At 35.9% G+C, this 13,366-nt stretch overlaps 1 protein-coding gene across 3 annotated transcripts in view; it reads left to right on the forward strand.

Annotated features, from left to right (window-relative positions):
* RALYL (RALY RNA binding protein like) overlaps positions 1-13,366 on the forward strand; it is a 375,282-nt gene that overhangs the window by 298,138 nt on the left and 63,778 nt on the right. For all 3 annotated transcript variants that reach the window (XM_027659107.1, XM_027659108.1, XM_027659110.1), the window contains one exon: positions 1,657-1,732. In XM_027659107.1, the coding sequence (XP_027514908.1) occupies positions 1,657-1,732 (76 nt within the window). The remainder of the gene's footprint in view (positions 1-1,656; positions 1,733-13,366) is intronic.

Below are 13,366 nucleotides of genomic sequence, written 5' to 3' on the forward strand. Positions count from 1 at the left end.
ATTTAATAAAGCACTTGCTTAAAATTAATGGCAGGAAAACATTTCAAGGAGGTATGAAAACTGTCTCCAATGTTCATCCAATTTCAGAGAGCTCATTAAAACAAGAAATGAAATATTTTACAAAGAAATTATTATTTATTAATAATACAGGTCCTACAAAACAAACTGAAATCAGATTTAATTTCAAGATGTTTTATATATGGAAAATTTCACTAAAATATTTTATATGATATGGTTCTAGATAAAATTATTTAATTTCTAGTCCTTGTATAATTTTAAATAAGTGTTGGCTGAACTCAAAATATCAAATTTAGATGGAAAACAAGTTTAAAATTCTTTTAAGTTCTTTTAGATGATTGAAGCACGAAATTTCCATTAAAAAAAATCTAAAAGACATACATTTTCAATATTTCTGACTGGTAAGAAAAGTCAGATTGATATTCTTTGTTCACTTTATGTGAAATAAAAGTATCCAGTCAATAAGTCTCAGGCTTTTACTGCATCTTTTGAGGTCAGGAATAATAAATAAAAACATTTGAGCTTTTAGTCTTACTGCACAGAACAGTGTTACTTCCTCATTCTACACCTCAGCTTTCTACTTTCCTTTTCCATCCACTACACTCAGTTTTAGGTTAAACATAGACTTTACCAAGAACATATATTTCCTTGAAAGTCTTGATCACCACATGATTCCATGTTTAATGGGACATGATGTTTTGTCACAGCAATTTTACACTGGAATAACTCCAGTGATTTTGTTGACTTTACTCTTTTTTTATATTAGTGAGAAGAGATTTATTTGCAGCATTCATCAAATGGCATGAAATTTGTTTCCTAATAAAAGTTTCACTTTATCCATGTGATTTACTAACGTCAACTTTGCAAAATTCAATCACAGTGGAGGAGCATATAAGTTTGTGTTTATATAAATAGCTTCCTAAGCTCAAGAAGGTATTCTCCACAGAAGAGTCTGTGCTTCTTTCTCCATGTGTAACTGTTATAGCAATCATATAGCAATAATGAAGGACATGTATTTCCTGGTATGTCTTTGAGTATGCTTCAAATGAAGAGATAAATTTCAGAACAAACATGAATAATGTCTATAAAAGATAAAGCATTTGCAAAAACAGATCATCTTTTTCTCCAAAGAAAGATGCATTTGGGGTAGGGAGTAGATACACTCTTGTTTGCTTTTGAAGAGTTACTTTCTAAGTGAACAGTGAAGAAGCAGTTAAAAATCAGTGTGGTTCTCTAGACCCCAAAAGGGTACTCTTGAGAACCATTGCAGTCCTCCACAACAATTTGACTTGAGATGATAGTTTGTTTCAACATCTAAGTTACCATTCAGATATTTTTCTGTAATAGAAATACACTACTGGTTTCACCTTCTTGAATGGAAACTTTTATGTTTAAAAATGTCATTTCTCTCCATCAACAATGACTGATATTTTACCTAAAATCCTCATGTATTACAGTAAGAATTTTTAGGAAAGTATTACAGCATCAATTCAGAAGATGTAAAAACTAGACAGGTGTTTTAAGTACCCTGTCCATTTTCACCGCCTATTACTCATTTTCAGTGACTTGAAGATACCTTCGCAAATTCACTCTAACTTCCAGAAATTTGACTTACTGATATCAAATGCTTACTTTCAGATATCAACATGGCAGGAGAACCAAAACCATACAGACCAAAACCTGGCAACAAGCGGCCACTTTCAGCACTTTACAGGTAAATGAGATTTCACTTTAACTTACTCCAGTAATTATGGTAGTCTGAATTGTATCTTCTAGTGCCACTATGCAATATTTACCAAAATTATAATGAAAGGCATAGTAAAATTTTAAATCTGTCATTTACTAAATCTACTGACAAAAAGACTGGTGCAGTGATCTGGGAAGTGTTTATTAATGCTCCCACTACTAGTACTACTATGAATAATTTTTTGTTTTGGTTTTGTTTTGAGTGCTATTTCAATTTTAAATCTTTATGCTTTATTGCTTGGTTATGGCCTCATTTTTTGTGACTTTTTAATTTGCAGCAATCAGTTGAAATAACTAATAATTTCAGAGCAACAAAACTGTTGACAGATTTTTCTGTCAAGGGTGAAAACCAAGTTCTGACAAGACAGGACTTCTTCCTTGGCTGTTTGGGAGGGCATTGGTAGTGTCTCTCTCCTATTCCTAAGTGCCTTTTGTCATATAGTTTGTACAAACTTGAAGAAACATCCACTTTTTTTTTCAAAATCAATTAAGCTTAGGGAAGCTTTACAGATTGTTAGGACTACCATGCCCACATGTATTTCTGCTCCATAAACTTCACTTCTCATAAAAGTACTACAGAATTTATTCTCCAGATCCATGAGAGGAAATAGGGTTGATTTTTGCTGTAGCTGAAATGCAGATAGACTGGCTCTGAGACCAACATTGAAGTCAGACACAACTGAACAGGATTTTTCATGCCTGGTCTGGTCTGAAAATTCAAGAGTGGGATTTCAGAATGAGAAAGCCAGGAGCATTTTAGATCTGAGCATCCATGCTACATAGAAGTAATTTGAAGTTTTAAATAGCTGCTCTTAGCTGAAGTGATAGAAATATTGTTTTTTGAGAAGAGAATCCCTGTTTGATCACTACTCTCAACTGCAAGCTGCTAAACTCTGTAAGTGTTACTGGTAGCCATGGTCTACTGTGTCCCTATGCCAGTATTTCAAAAGATTTTGGAAGACATTCTGTGATTTCTGACATTTATATGCACTTCCACCTCTGAGCTTCTGAACTATTTCTCATAAATACTTGTTCTACAGACAAGACAGGGATAAGAGAAAGACCTGTGGAAAGTTCTGAGGGAACTTTAAAGAGAAAAAAAGATCTTAGATTTTGTCTTTTCATGGATGTAGTACAACCTATTTCTCAAGAAGATTATGAGAGGCTTTTTTGAGAACCTAAGATAATCCTTCCACTTTCCCCCTCATCTTCATTCTCCCCCTCTACTCTGACCTTGTAAGACCTCAACTGGAGTCCTGCATACTGCTCTGGAGTACTAAGAATAAGAAAGTCACGGACCTGTTGAAGCAGGTCCAGAGGAGGACCACAAAGATGATCCCGGGGTTGTAGCACCTCTTCTATGAAGACAGGCTGAGAGATCTGGGGTTATTCAGACTGGAGAAGAGAAGTCTCCAGGGACACCTCATCATGGCCGTCCAGTACTTAGAGGGGGCTTATAAAAAAGAGGGAGAACAACTTTTTACATGCACACATAGTGATAGGACAAGGAGGAACAGTTTTAAACTAAAAGAGGAGAGGTTTCGTTTAGATGTTAGGAAGAAATGCTATACTCAGAGGGCAGTGAGGCACTAGAAGAGGTTGCACAGAGTAGTTGTGGATGTCTCATCCCTAGAAATGTTCAAGGCCAGGTTAGCTGGGGTCCCGAGCAGTTTGATTCAGTGGATGGCAACCCTGCCCATGGTGGGGTGTTTGCAACTAGATGATCCTAAAGGTACCTTCCAACCCAAACCACTCTATTTTTCTATGATATGGTTCCTTTTAACCCAAGCCTTTCTATGATTCTAGGTTCTATGTAAGTAAAGAACTTTTATTATTTCAGTATCCATTAGCACTGTGAGGAGATCATTGGTTTATAAAGTTCTTGACAACACTGAGAACATTTACCTATTTCAAAACACTATACTGTGTCTGACTGGGGTGGGGTTAACTTTCTTCATAGGAATCCATATGGTTCTGTGTTTTGGATTTGCTACTAAAACACACCAATCTTTTGGCTGTTACTGAACAGTGTTTGTACAGCCTCATGATATTCTCTCTTTCCTATTCTACCTTTGCAATTAATAGACTTGAGGTAGACAAGAAGTTGTAAAGGAATACATCTGAGACAGCTGACACAAATTGGCCAAACAGGTATTCTCCCATATAACATCATGCTCTGAAATAAAAACTGGGGAGATTTTTCCTTCCAAAGCAGCTGTTGCTTGGAAACTACCTGAGCTGCAATTGCCTTTGCAACAACTTGAGGTTTTTTCCCCTCCTTTCTTCCCTCCCTTATTACACCACAATTATCTCAACCCATGAGATTTTTTCACCTTTGCTCTCTCCTTAATGCCAATAGGGGACAATGGTAGGGGAGTGAGAAAGTGACTATGTGGATGCTTAGCTGCTGATCAGGGTCCACCCCCAAGACTAAAAAATTTAAGAGGGAAATGGTTACGTTAGATTTGATTTGCACTAAGACATTGGTTAAAAATTTAGTTGTTACAAAATAGTCACTGTTAATAGGAAGGACTGTGAGCAGTAGAAATAGGATAACGGATTTTAGAAAGGACACCGAGTAAGTAGGATATCTTGGAAAGAAATTTGAGGGACAATAGAAGTGCAGAAAAACTTGCATCCACTGTGCTTAAGGTAGAGTTGAAAATTCTCCTGAAGCAGAAGAAGTTGAACAAAGGAATAATATGGCAGCATCAAGTTTCTTTGACATCCTGAAAAGTGAAGAGGAATTGTACAATATGTGGAATCAAAACCCCATGACTGGAAGTAAGTAGAAAAGAAGAGCAGAGTCATCTAACAAGATGTCAGAAAGGCTAAAGCACATAACAGTATAAAAGGTAGCAAAAAGATTGTCATTAGACTAACTTCCTCTGATTTTTGATACTGCTGTTAGTTAGCAGGAAAGGAGATTAGATAGAAGATGATACAGAAAAGGCTTTTTTTCCTTCAGTAAAAGTGGCTAGTCGACCAGCTATTTAAGAGAATCAATTTTAACCAGAGGGTGTGCAATAAAAGAATTGGCTAACCAGTGTTTGACTAAATGAATTTATTGGAAATGCTATGATGAGATTCACTGTAGTGTGTTCAAAGGACTAACTGAATCTGCGTGTGGACTATTAGCGACTGTTTTCAGAAGCTTATAGAAGTTATGTAAGGTAAAGAAACAGTGGGTATGGGCAGGTGTTATATCTATCTTTAAGAAGAAGACGATCCAGAAAATTATCAGATCAGCCCACCCTTGATTCCAAGAAATGTGCTAGAACACATTATTAGCAATCAATTTATAAACACCTAGAGGATAATAAATTGGTAAAAAAATCAGGAGCAAATTATGTTGAAGCAATATAATTTCCTTCTTTGACAAGATAGCAGATTTAGTGTATAAAGAGGAAACTGTAGATTTGCTATATGGTCAATTAAACAAGTTTTGACACTTACCATGTGGGCAGTTTTCATAAGCCTGCTCGGGAAATTTGCCTAGAAAAACTGTGTTAAGGTAGATATCCAATAGAAAAACAGTGACTGTGTACAGCATAGTATTAAGGACAACACCTATTGTTTGTTCAGTCTCCTTTGTTACAGATATTTAAATGATACTTGAAACACATTTAAGAACAGTTTTAAGGTAAGCAAGCAGGACTGCTGCACAGGCTCACATAATTTTATTTATTTTGAAGTGCCTTAGACTTCAAAAGTGTTCAAAGGACTCTGCACCTCTGAAAAGAAGTCTGTATCACATTTACAGCTGGATATACACATAAGTCATTAATACAGAGCAACTGCTGTCTATGATGTGTTATATCCACATAATTTGCTTGTGTCATTAGATCCATTTTTGCTCATAATGTTATGAAGATATTTGGTGTTAGTTCAGGATCTACATTCCTTTTTTTTTAACCTTTATAGTTTTATGATCCATGTAATTTTTGGATTAGTTCTTAAAAATATTTTGAGAACAGAAAGATTTAAGTTTTGCTTCAGAAAGCAGCTAAACACATTATTAATTTTAAGTGTACTCACTGAACAGTTAAAGATGTGATTAGGGTGGTGCTCCGGAATCAGTTAAAATCTCACACAGCTGTGAGCTCCAGCAGCATTCCTCCTACTTTGTGTTGCTGTTCAGTATGTGAGGGGTGAACCTAATCCCAAAAGGTTCAAAATCATTCTGAATTTTCTTTTTTAGCACAGCAATTCTGCAGAAAATCAAATGCCTGAAAAATCTGCATCTTAAAATTGTTTTGCATCTTGTTATATGGGTCTAGCCTCCAGCAGAAGTTAATTTTACTGGCTAATCTTCATATCTTTGAAACACAAGGTGAAGATTAGAGGTGCTGACACAAATGTGTTAAAGCACTCTTTGGGAGCAATATTGTGGCAAAATAAAAGATCACAGTTTGTCTTTTTAATTTAGTGGTGTTTTGATAAGTGTTTCGTTAAAGCAACTCTGTGTCAGCATATGAAAGCCCGTTTACTGGTTGATTTTTTTTCCTCTGTGTTTATGCTCCAACATACCAAAGTAGAATCAAGTGCAAATACTCTGATGGAATGGTATCCTGTTTCTCTACTTCATAAAAGAGTGTTTTAACTATTTATTGTTCGTTTCAGTCCGCCATCATGTTATATGAGGTGTTAAACACATGCCTGAAAGCTTTTGCTCTGTTTTGGAGGCCTTTGCTATGGTTGGTAAAACAGGATAAGGCTGTTATGGTTCCTAATTCTGAAGGTTGCTAATGGCTGCATTCCCAGTTGCTCCAAGCCCCAGGACAGGTGGAGCAGAGCCCCCATGCACACACTGCCTGTGGCATGCCTTCCCTCAGGACATGTGGCATGTCCTTTCTGTATGGCTGTCCGTATGGGGGAGTTGTCTAAAAGTCTTCTCTGGCACCCCTCTAGCAGTAACAAGGCTGAGAGGATTTGAGAAGGATGATGGGGGCATCTATTTTTGAGTCTTTGGAAATAACAAAAGCACTGTGCTACAGGCTAGCAGAATGGTGTGATTTTTAGTGGCATGAAAATGAGCACAGCTTCTGCAGACCCTGCTGCATGAAGTGGTGCTGAAGACTGCATGGGGAAGCAAAAATAGTGTAGTGGTACTGGTACGACCGGGAGCAAACTGCCCCAAATCACTTACATGTCTGCTTTCTGGGAAAACTAGTTAGTTTACCAAAGAAAAACCCACAGGAGTGAACTGATATTTGTATAATATAGGAAAGCAAGGGACCAGGATTTGAAAGAAAACTGAAAAGGTAAGTTATTGGGCACTGCCAGGGTATCTAGTCACTGTCTTTCCTCTATAGAGTTTAATGTTGCAGTTAACCTATAAATATTTCCAAGACTGATTTAGCTAAGACTAACCCTCCTCATGTGGATTATTTTCACCCCTGCCAAACTGCAAGTTTCCTTAGGCCACAGTAAGCAGAACTGGCCATAACCCAGTGCCACATCTTGAAGGCTCAATAAGGAGTTACTTAAGCCCCACCCCTCCCAGTATTCCTACTGCTGGCTGGGCAAAAAGCTACCTAGCCTGGGATCCATGCTGCTGAGGCACATCCTGGAGAGTCAATTAGCAGGATGGATTTAGCGAATAGATTAACAAAACCAGGAAAAACTGAGTGAAAACACCTCTCACCATGTTGCCTTGGCTGACTGGAGTTCCCACAACACTGTTCAGCTATAGCATATGGTGACCCTGTGAAGACTTCCCATGAGGACAAGTTTCTTCCAAGCTGGTCTCTGAAATTTCAGGCAAACAGTTCAACACTCCTTGAGCGGTATTAGATAGCACAGTCATTTCCCATTACCAATAACTTCTCCATGTAATTCAATTGAAATGTGTATTAGTACACTCGATTTAACATGCTACTAATCAGCTATATTAAGCAGCTTTTACTTTACAATTTCATGTTTCATGGCCTCTGGAAGACATTATTTTATTTAATTGTCTAATATTAGTATTCTGGAAAGAGATGTTCTTTTATTTACATGGCATGATTATTTTTTATATCAATAGTTTATTTTTCTTTGGCGCAAATATTTTATCAGTTTCCTCAGTACATTTTATTTTTATAATCTCCATCACAAAACTGATTGAATTATGTTGCACATCTTGCATTTCCTTTGGTTTTGTGGTTTTATCTTACCACAGAGGCTGAAAGAATTGTTTACAGTCCTTCATTCCTTGATCTCTGCTTGTTACCTTTATTGCAAGATATTGTTTATAGAGTTTGGTATGGTTTGGTTTGCCTCTCAGTCTGCAGAGCCATCCTTTATTTTGAGTTGTTTTTCTGAGCACTTCTGGGCATCCTTCATTTCAGGAGAAAGGATGAAAAGGACAGTGATGGTCAACTTGATTGCATCTTCTGTTGTAGGAGTCTTCTTGAGATCAGTCTTCGCATTGAAAGCATTAACATAATCTCAAAAAGTTCTATGTCAAACAAGCATTACTATTCTATTTGAATACTCCAGTATTTTGCATAATTGCTGTGGTAGTGTGCCATTGACAGTGTTTTATGAATATCCTTAAACCTACTGGCATATAACAAAAATAACTGCAGGCATAAGGATCTTTCTTGGTTGAATATTGTCCTAAATTTCCAACAACATTTTTCTTTATTCTTTCATTTTCTTAATGAATTTGTGTGTCCGTTACTATCACCCACCTACAAAAGCCTAAAGACACAGTCCGGAAAAGAGAAAATAAATCTGATCAAGTATTTTCTGATGCTTTACTTTTGCATTAAATTGTGATTATGACTCCTACTTTATTCTACATACTGAATGAAAAAAAATTATTTATGCCTATGGAACATAATCTTTCAATTGCTATATCATATTGAGATCACACATAGTGTGATATTTCTTTTTAATCAAAGCGCTTCCTTTTTTTACAGAAATGTATCTTCTTGATGCTTTTGATTAAATTTTTTCATGAAAAAAAGCTATTTCATTTCAGTGCAATGAAATGAATCTAAGATGAGCGTTGCTCTGCACCTCTTCGCCTGACAAAAGATTTAACTTCCATTAAAAAAACCCCACATTCCTAGGCATGTTTAAACTGAGATAATTTTAGCTCTGGTAGGATATCATTTACATTAATTTCATCAAAAAATGTTCCTAGTTACCACATTTGAAGCAGTCATTACTGTACATACTAGTAATAATTTAGTCTGAAATTCTCACTTAAACTTCACAAAAAACAGTGAAAATTTTCCTGTGTTGAGAACTTAAGTAGCATTCTCAATTTTATTAAAAATCTTAAAAGGTACAAATGCAAAGCTACAGCAGATCCAGTGATACAGTTTGCTCTGAATCACTTTATTTTTTGTTTGCTTACTTATTTTCTTTCAAGGAAAAAGCCTCATGTCAAATAACTAATATCTCAGGAATAGGAAAAAAATATCTCGTGAAGGAAGGCAGCACATGCAGATCTGCATTTCTGAATTATGTTGATGTAATTGCAATCAATTTGGTCACATAGATGTTGAAAAAATCCATGTACTTAGAGGGGCTGGCAGAACCTCTCACATGATCCAGAGCATGAATGTGCAGCTTTTTTTTTTTTAAATCTTGCCCTTCATTATTTTAAAAATACTGCTAATTCCCTTTTAGAAGGTATCTCTAGTGACTAGGGCAGGTTTTCCTTGTCAGATTGTCACTATATGCTAAACCTTACATATTTCTTATGTTTGTTTGTTTTTATTCACCTTCATGAGAGTTTTTAAACTATGGTCTTGACTTGGACCCGCATCTTTGTTACAAACTCCCCACAAATTACTCCTTAGACTTACATAGCATTTACTCAGGGCTTTTTTTTTAGTTTGTTAGGAGGAAGCCAGTGATACCAGCTTACACACATCTGCATAAGAGCTGCATCCCTTTTCCTAGCTCAGTACTTTTCCTTTTGCAGAAGGTGATATATAGTATCATATAACTGATGTTTTCTTCCACAAAATCCAAGACTCCATAATCACACTCAAGATCAGAGATTAGCAAATTTGCAGAATAGTCTGTTCTCTTATTATTGCTTCTTCTTTTTTTCCTGGTGTTTAATTTTCTTTCTTACTTTTTTCATCTGCTATGAAACCTGAGGCAATATACTATAGCTGAAGTAGCTGGCTGTAAATCTATCTTATTTTTTCATGGTTTTTAATCACTGTTTGTACCACAGGGGAACAGAAAACATATTCACAACCTTCTGATCACATTGAAATTACTATGATTCCTTTCTTTTACAAGACTTTATGCTACTAATACAAATGAAAAAAACTTTGGCATATAAATCAAAAAGTAAATTCCTGACAGATACAGAGAATTGATGGGTTTCCCTGCAGGCAAACAGAAATTGTACTTTTAGTCGTGCATTCACTTTAAATCTTGACAGCCTAAGCCCTGTTCCTATCGCTTATTACATGTGAAATTTTATTACTGTATGGCTTCTTGAATTTTATTTAAGAAAGAGAATTGGGGTGCAGGATGTTGTCATTTGTATGAAGGTGATGTCTTCTGTAGATATTCTGCTGTATTTCAGTTAGGCTAAAAAGAGAAAGGATAGTACCTTCAACATATTAACAGCCTTCAGAAACAGACATCATGGTATATTTTCTACATTTGAGTTTTAGTGAAACAGGCATCAAGAGCAGGCACTGCTCTTTGGAAACTGTCTTATTAACTCTTAAAAATAAGGACACAGGGTTTACAACACACGATAGAGAAAAGCCTGTCCTGACATGACAGATGAACAGTGGAATTCTTCATTTGGGGGAATTTAGTAAACCCTTAATGATTGCAGCAATCAGAGATGCAGGAGAAAGCTGTGCTTCAGAGAACTACTTAGTGTATTTGCAATTAGGCATTGTTTCTCACATAATGTAACACCTCCAATCATACAGAAGGCGGTAATTCAGTACTGCAAGGGCGCTGTTTAGGTGGCTTACAAAGAGCAATAGAAATATGATGCTGGGTTATAGATTTAGTAGTCTGTGAATAAATAAGTAAGGCTGGATAAATGAAAGACTGTAACTTGTTATACATTTTAAACTCTCATGAATAATATCAGAAGAAGTAATTTAAAGTATATTTAATTTAAAAGAAAATGAATTATTAAGTAATATTACAAATAGCATAGAAGGTTGTTTGCAACACAGAGGGATAATAGCAATATATTAATATGCAGTGAATTATTAACAATTAAATTACTCTGCAAGTTTATTTCTTGGTGAATCCTGTTAGTCTTGGAGCATACTATCTGAAACATATGTAATTTATTATGAGTCCTAAGAAATGAGAAATTTCTAATATCTACTGGCATAAAAACTTGTGTGGCATTTTTCAGTCTTGCATGAATGAGATTATTCTAGGAAACAGCATGACAAACATGAATCTTACATTGTCAGAGAAATGCCCCTCCTGTAACTGCTTTTAAGTGTAGTGTCATTGAGGGAAAGAGGATATTAAGCCTCTACCCTTGGGATCCTCAAAGGCAATGCCTGCATTAACCTTCATCTATTTGTGACTGCAAATAGCCACGCAGTGAAGTAGTATTGATTGTGTGCATTAGATCAGTCAACACTGTTTTGTTTAACCCACCCTGATGAACTCATTCTAAATGTTTTTAGATCAGTACATATTGACCTGAATGTTCTTACTCTGATTTAGAGCAGAAGAGGGTCAGGTGATATCAGCTTCATGCAAAGAATGATTAAAGCTGTGAGGAAAAGAACTCTAAAGCACACTAAGTGCTACACTATTTTTTGTTACTTTCATTCTCCAGGGTTTGTTTCCTTTACTTGCTTGAACAAAGGTACCAAATTGAGCATGTTTTCAGTTTGGGAAGGGGATCAGAGTTAGGTGTTCTTTCCTGAAGGAAAATGAATTCCTATTCTTGATTCTCACAAGAATCTCATTTTTAATCTGAGCATGAATTTCTTCATGGCTGGAAACATCACATACATGTGGTGTATGGGTTAAATACAGTTTAGCTTATCACTTTGGCAACATGAGACTTCTCTTGGGTGGCATGGGAAGAAACCGCAATCCATAACTATCCAAGAAGGTGTTCATATGTAGAGTCTGAATGAATCTCTCCAAGTCACAACTTAGTTTTCCTTGGACATACTACCAGGATTTATGTCAGCTATGAGAATCCATGCCACTCTTTATATTATCTTTGCAATTATTATTCATAAAGAAAAATACAGTAAAGTCAGGTAGAAAGCATAATGAGCTACTGAAGCTTTATTAGATGGATGTGTTACTATTTTTTAGTTCTACCTCTCTGAAATAATATATCAATATGCCGCCTTTAAAAGACTTAGAATTTTTATGGTTTTCTCTCTTCTTGCTACCTAAAATTTAGGCCACCCATTAATGAGTATTACTGGAAATGACTTCCTTTACTATTCTTCTCCATGTCACCATTTCCTACCCCAATTCAGAAACCCTTCCATCCCATGTGTTATAATGGTAGTGCTTTCAGTATCCAATATGACAAAGGACATTTGTACTGGTCTATCAAACTAACTTTTGCATATGTTGATTTATGTCTCATCCTAGCCTCTTGCTGTTATGAAAATCAGTATAGGGAAGAGGCAGTCTCTAAAGCACTTCCTCCCTGCAGTGAAAGCTACCTTTTATTCAATTTTTGAACTGCCAAACTTTAGAGATAATTCTGAACAGATTATTACTTGCATTTTGCTAACTGATGGCTAAAAGATTCTCTCTCTTGACAACACATAGGCTAATAAATCCTAGAAGCCTCTGAAACTTGTGATTATGTCAAGATGTTCAAGTTTACAAATTATGTAAGATATAGATTTTGCTAGGAAATTAGTTAAATTTGGTTATACGCTATGCGCATTTGTAAAAAAAAGCATATTATAGACTAAGGCAGAAGAAATTAAAAGGGACAAACCTTGTTTTACCTGGGGCTCACTTTGAAAACCCCCATAATATTGCATCAGCTTTTCAGAGCACAGTTCCAGCATGCTAGGTTAGGTAGCTTGACATCAGGTATTGCTGACAGCATCCTGTGCTAAGTGTTTCCTCAAAACCTTTTCCTGCACAGAATGCTGTGACACTACCAAATCATGGGTTTAGGTGCTAAGTGGGACTGGATAAATAAAATGCATTTCATCAGTAGTCATTGCTTTTTGCAAGTTTTTTAAAAAATAAAGTTAAATTAAATTCAATAACAGTATTTTTGCACATATGTTTGTGTTGTTCAGACACTTGAAACGCTTAAAAATCATGTGATATATGTATGCTGAGCCAAATATTCCTATTCCTTTCACTTCAAAACACTTAAAAGAGTAAAGGCAGTTCCATTTTTCAGCATATTAAATGCAGAGTAAGTGCATAAGTGCAAACCAAACCCAAGGGTAAGCAGAAGCACTTCTAGACAGAAAATGCTCAAACCATGCTATCTCATGGGGATCAACCATGAGTTTTCTCTATCACCAGAAATTAGGTTGTGTAAGACCCACATAACCTACAGATATCTTGGAAAGTTAAGTTCTTCAACTTTTTCCTCATGGACCTGGGGAAAACCTGATGCTTCAAAAAGTGTTCTAAGTTATTCTCAGTGTTA

This window comes from Corapipo altera, unplaced genomic scaffold (assembly GCF_003945725.1).
Source record: "Corapipo altera isolate COAL_440 unplaced genomic scaffold, ASM394572v1 52, whole genome shotgun sequence".
In the NCBI taxonomy this organism is placed as follows: domain Eukaryota; kingdom Metazoa; phylum Chordata; class Aves; order Passeriformes; family Pipridae; genus Corapipo; species Corapipo altera.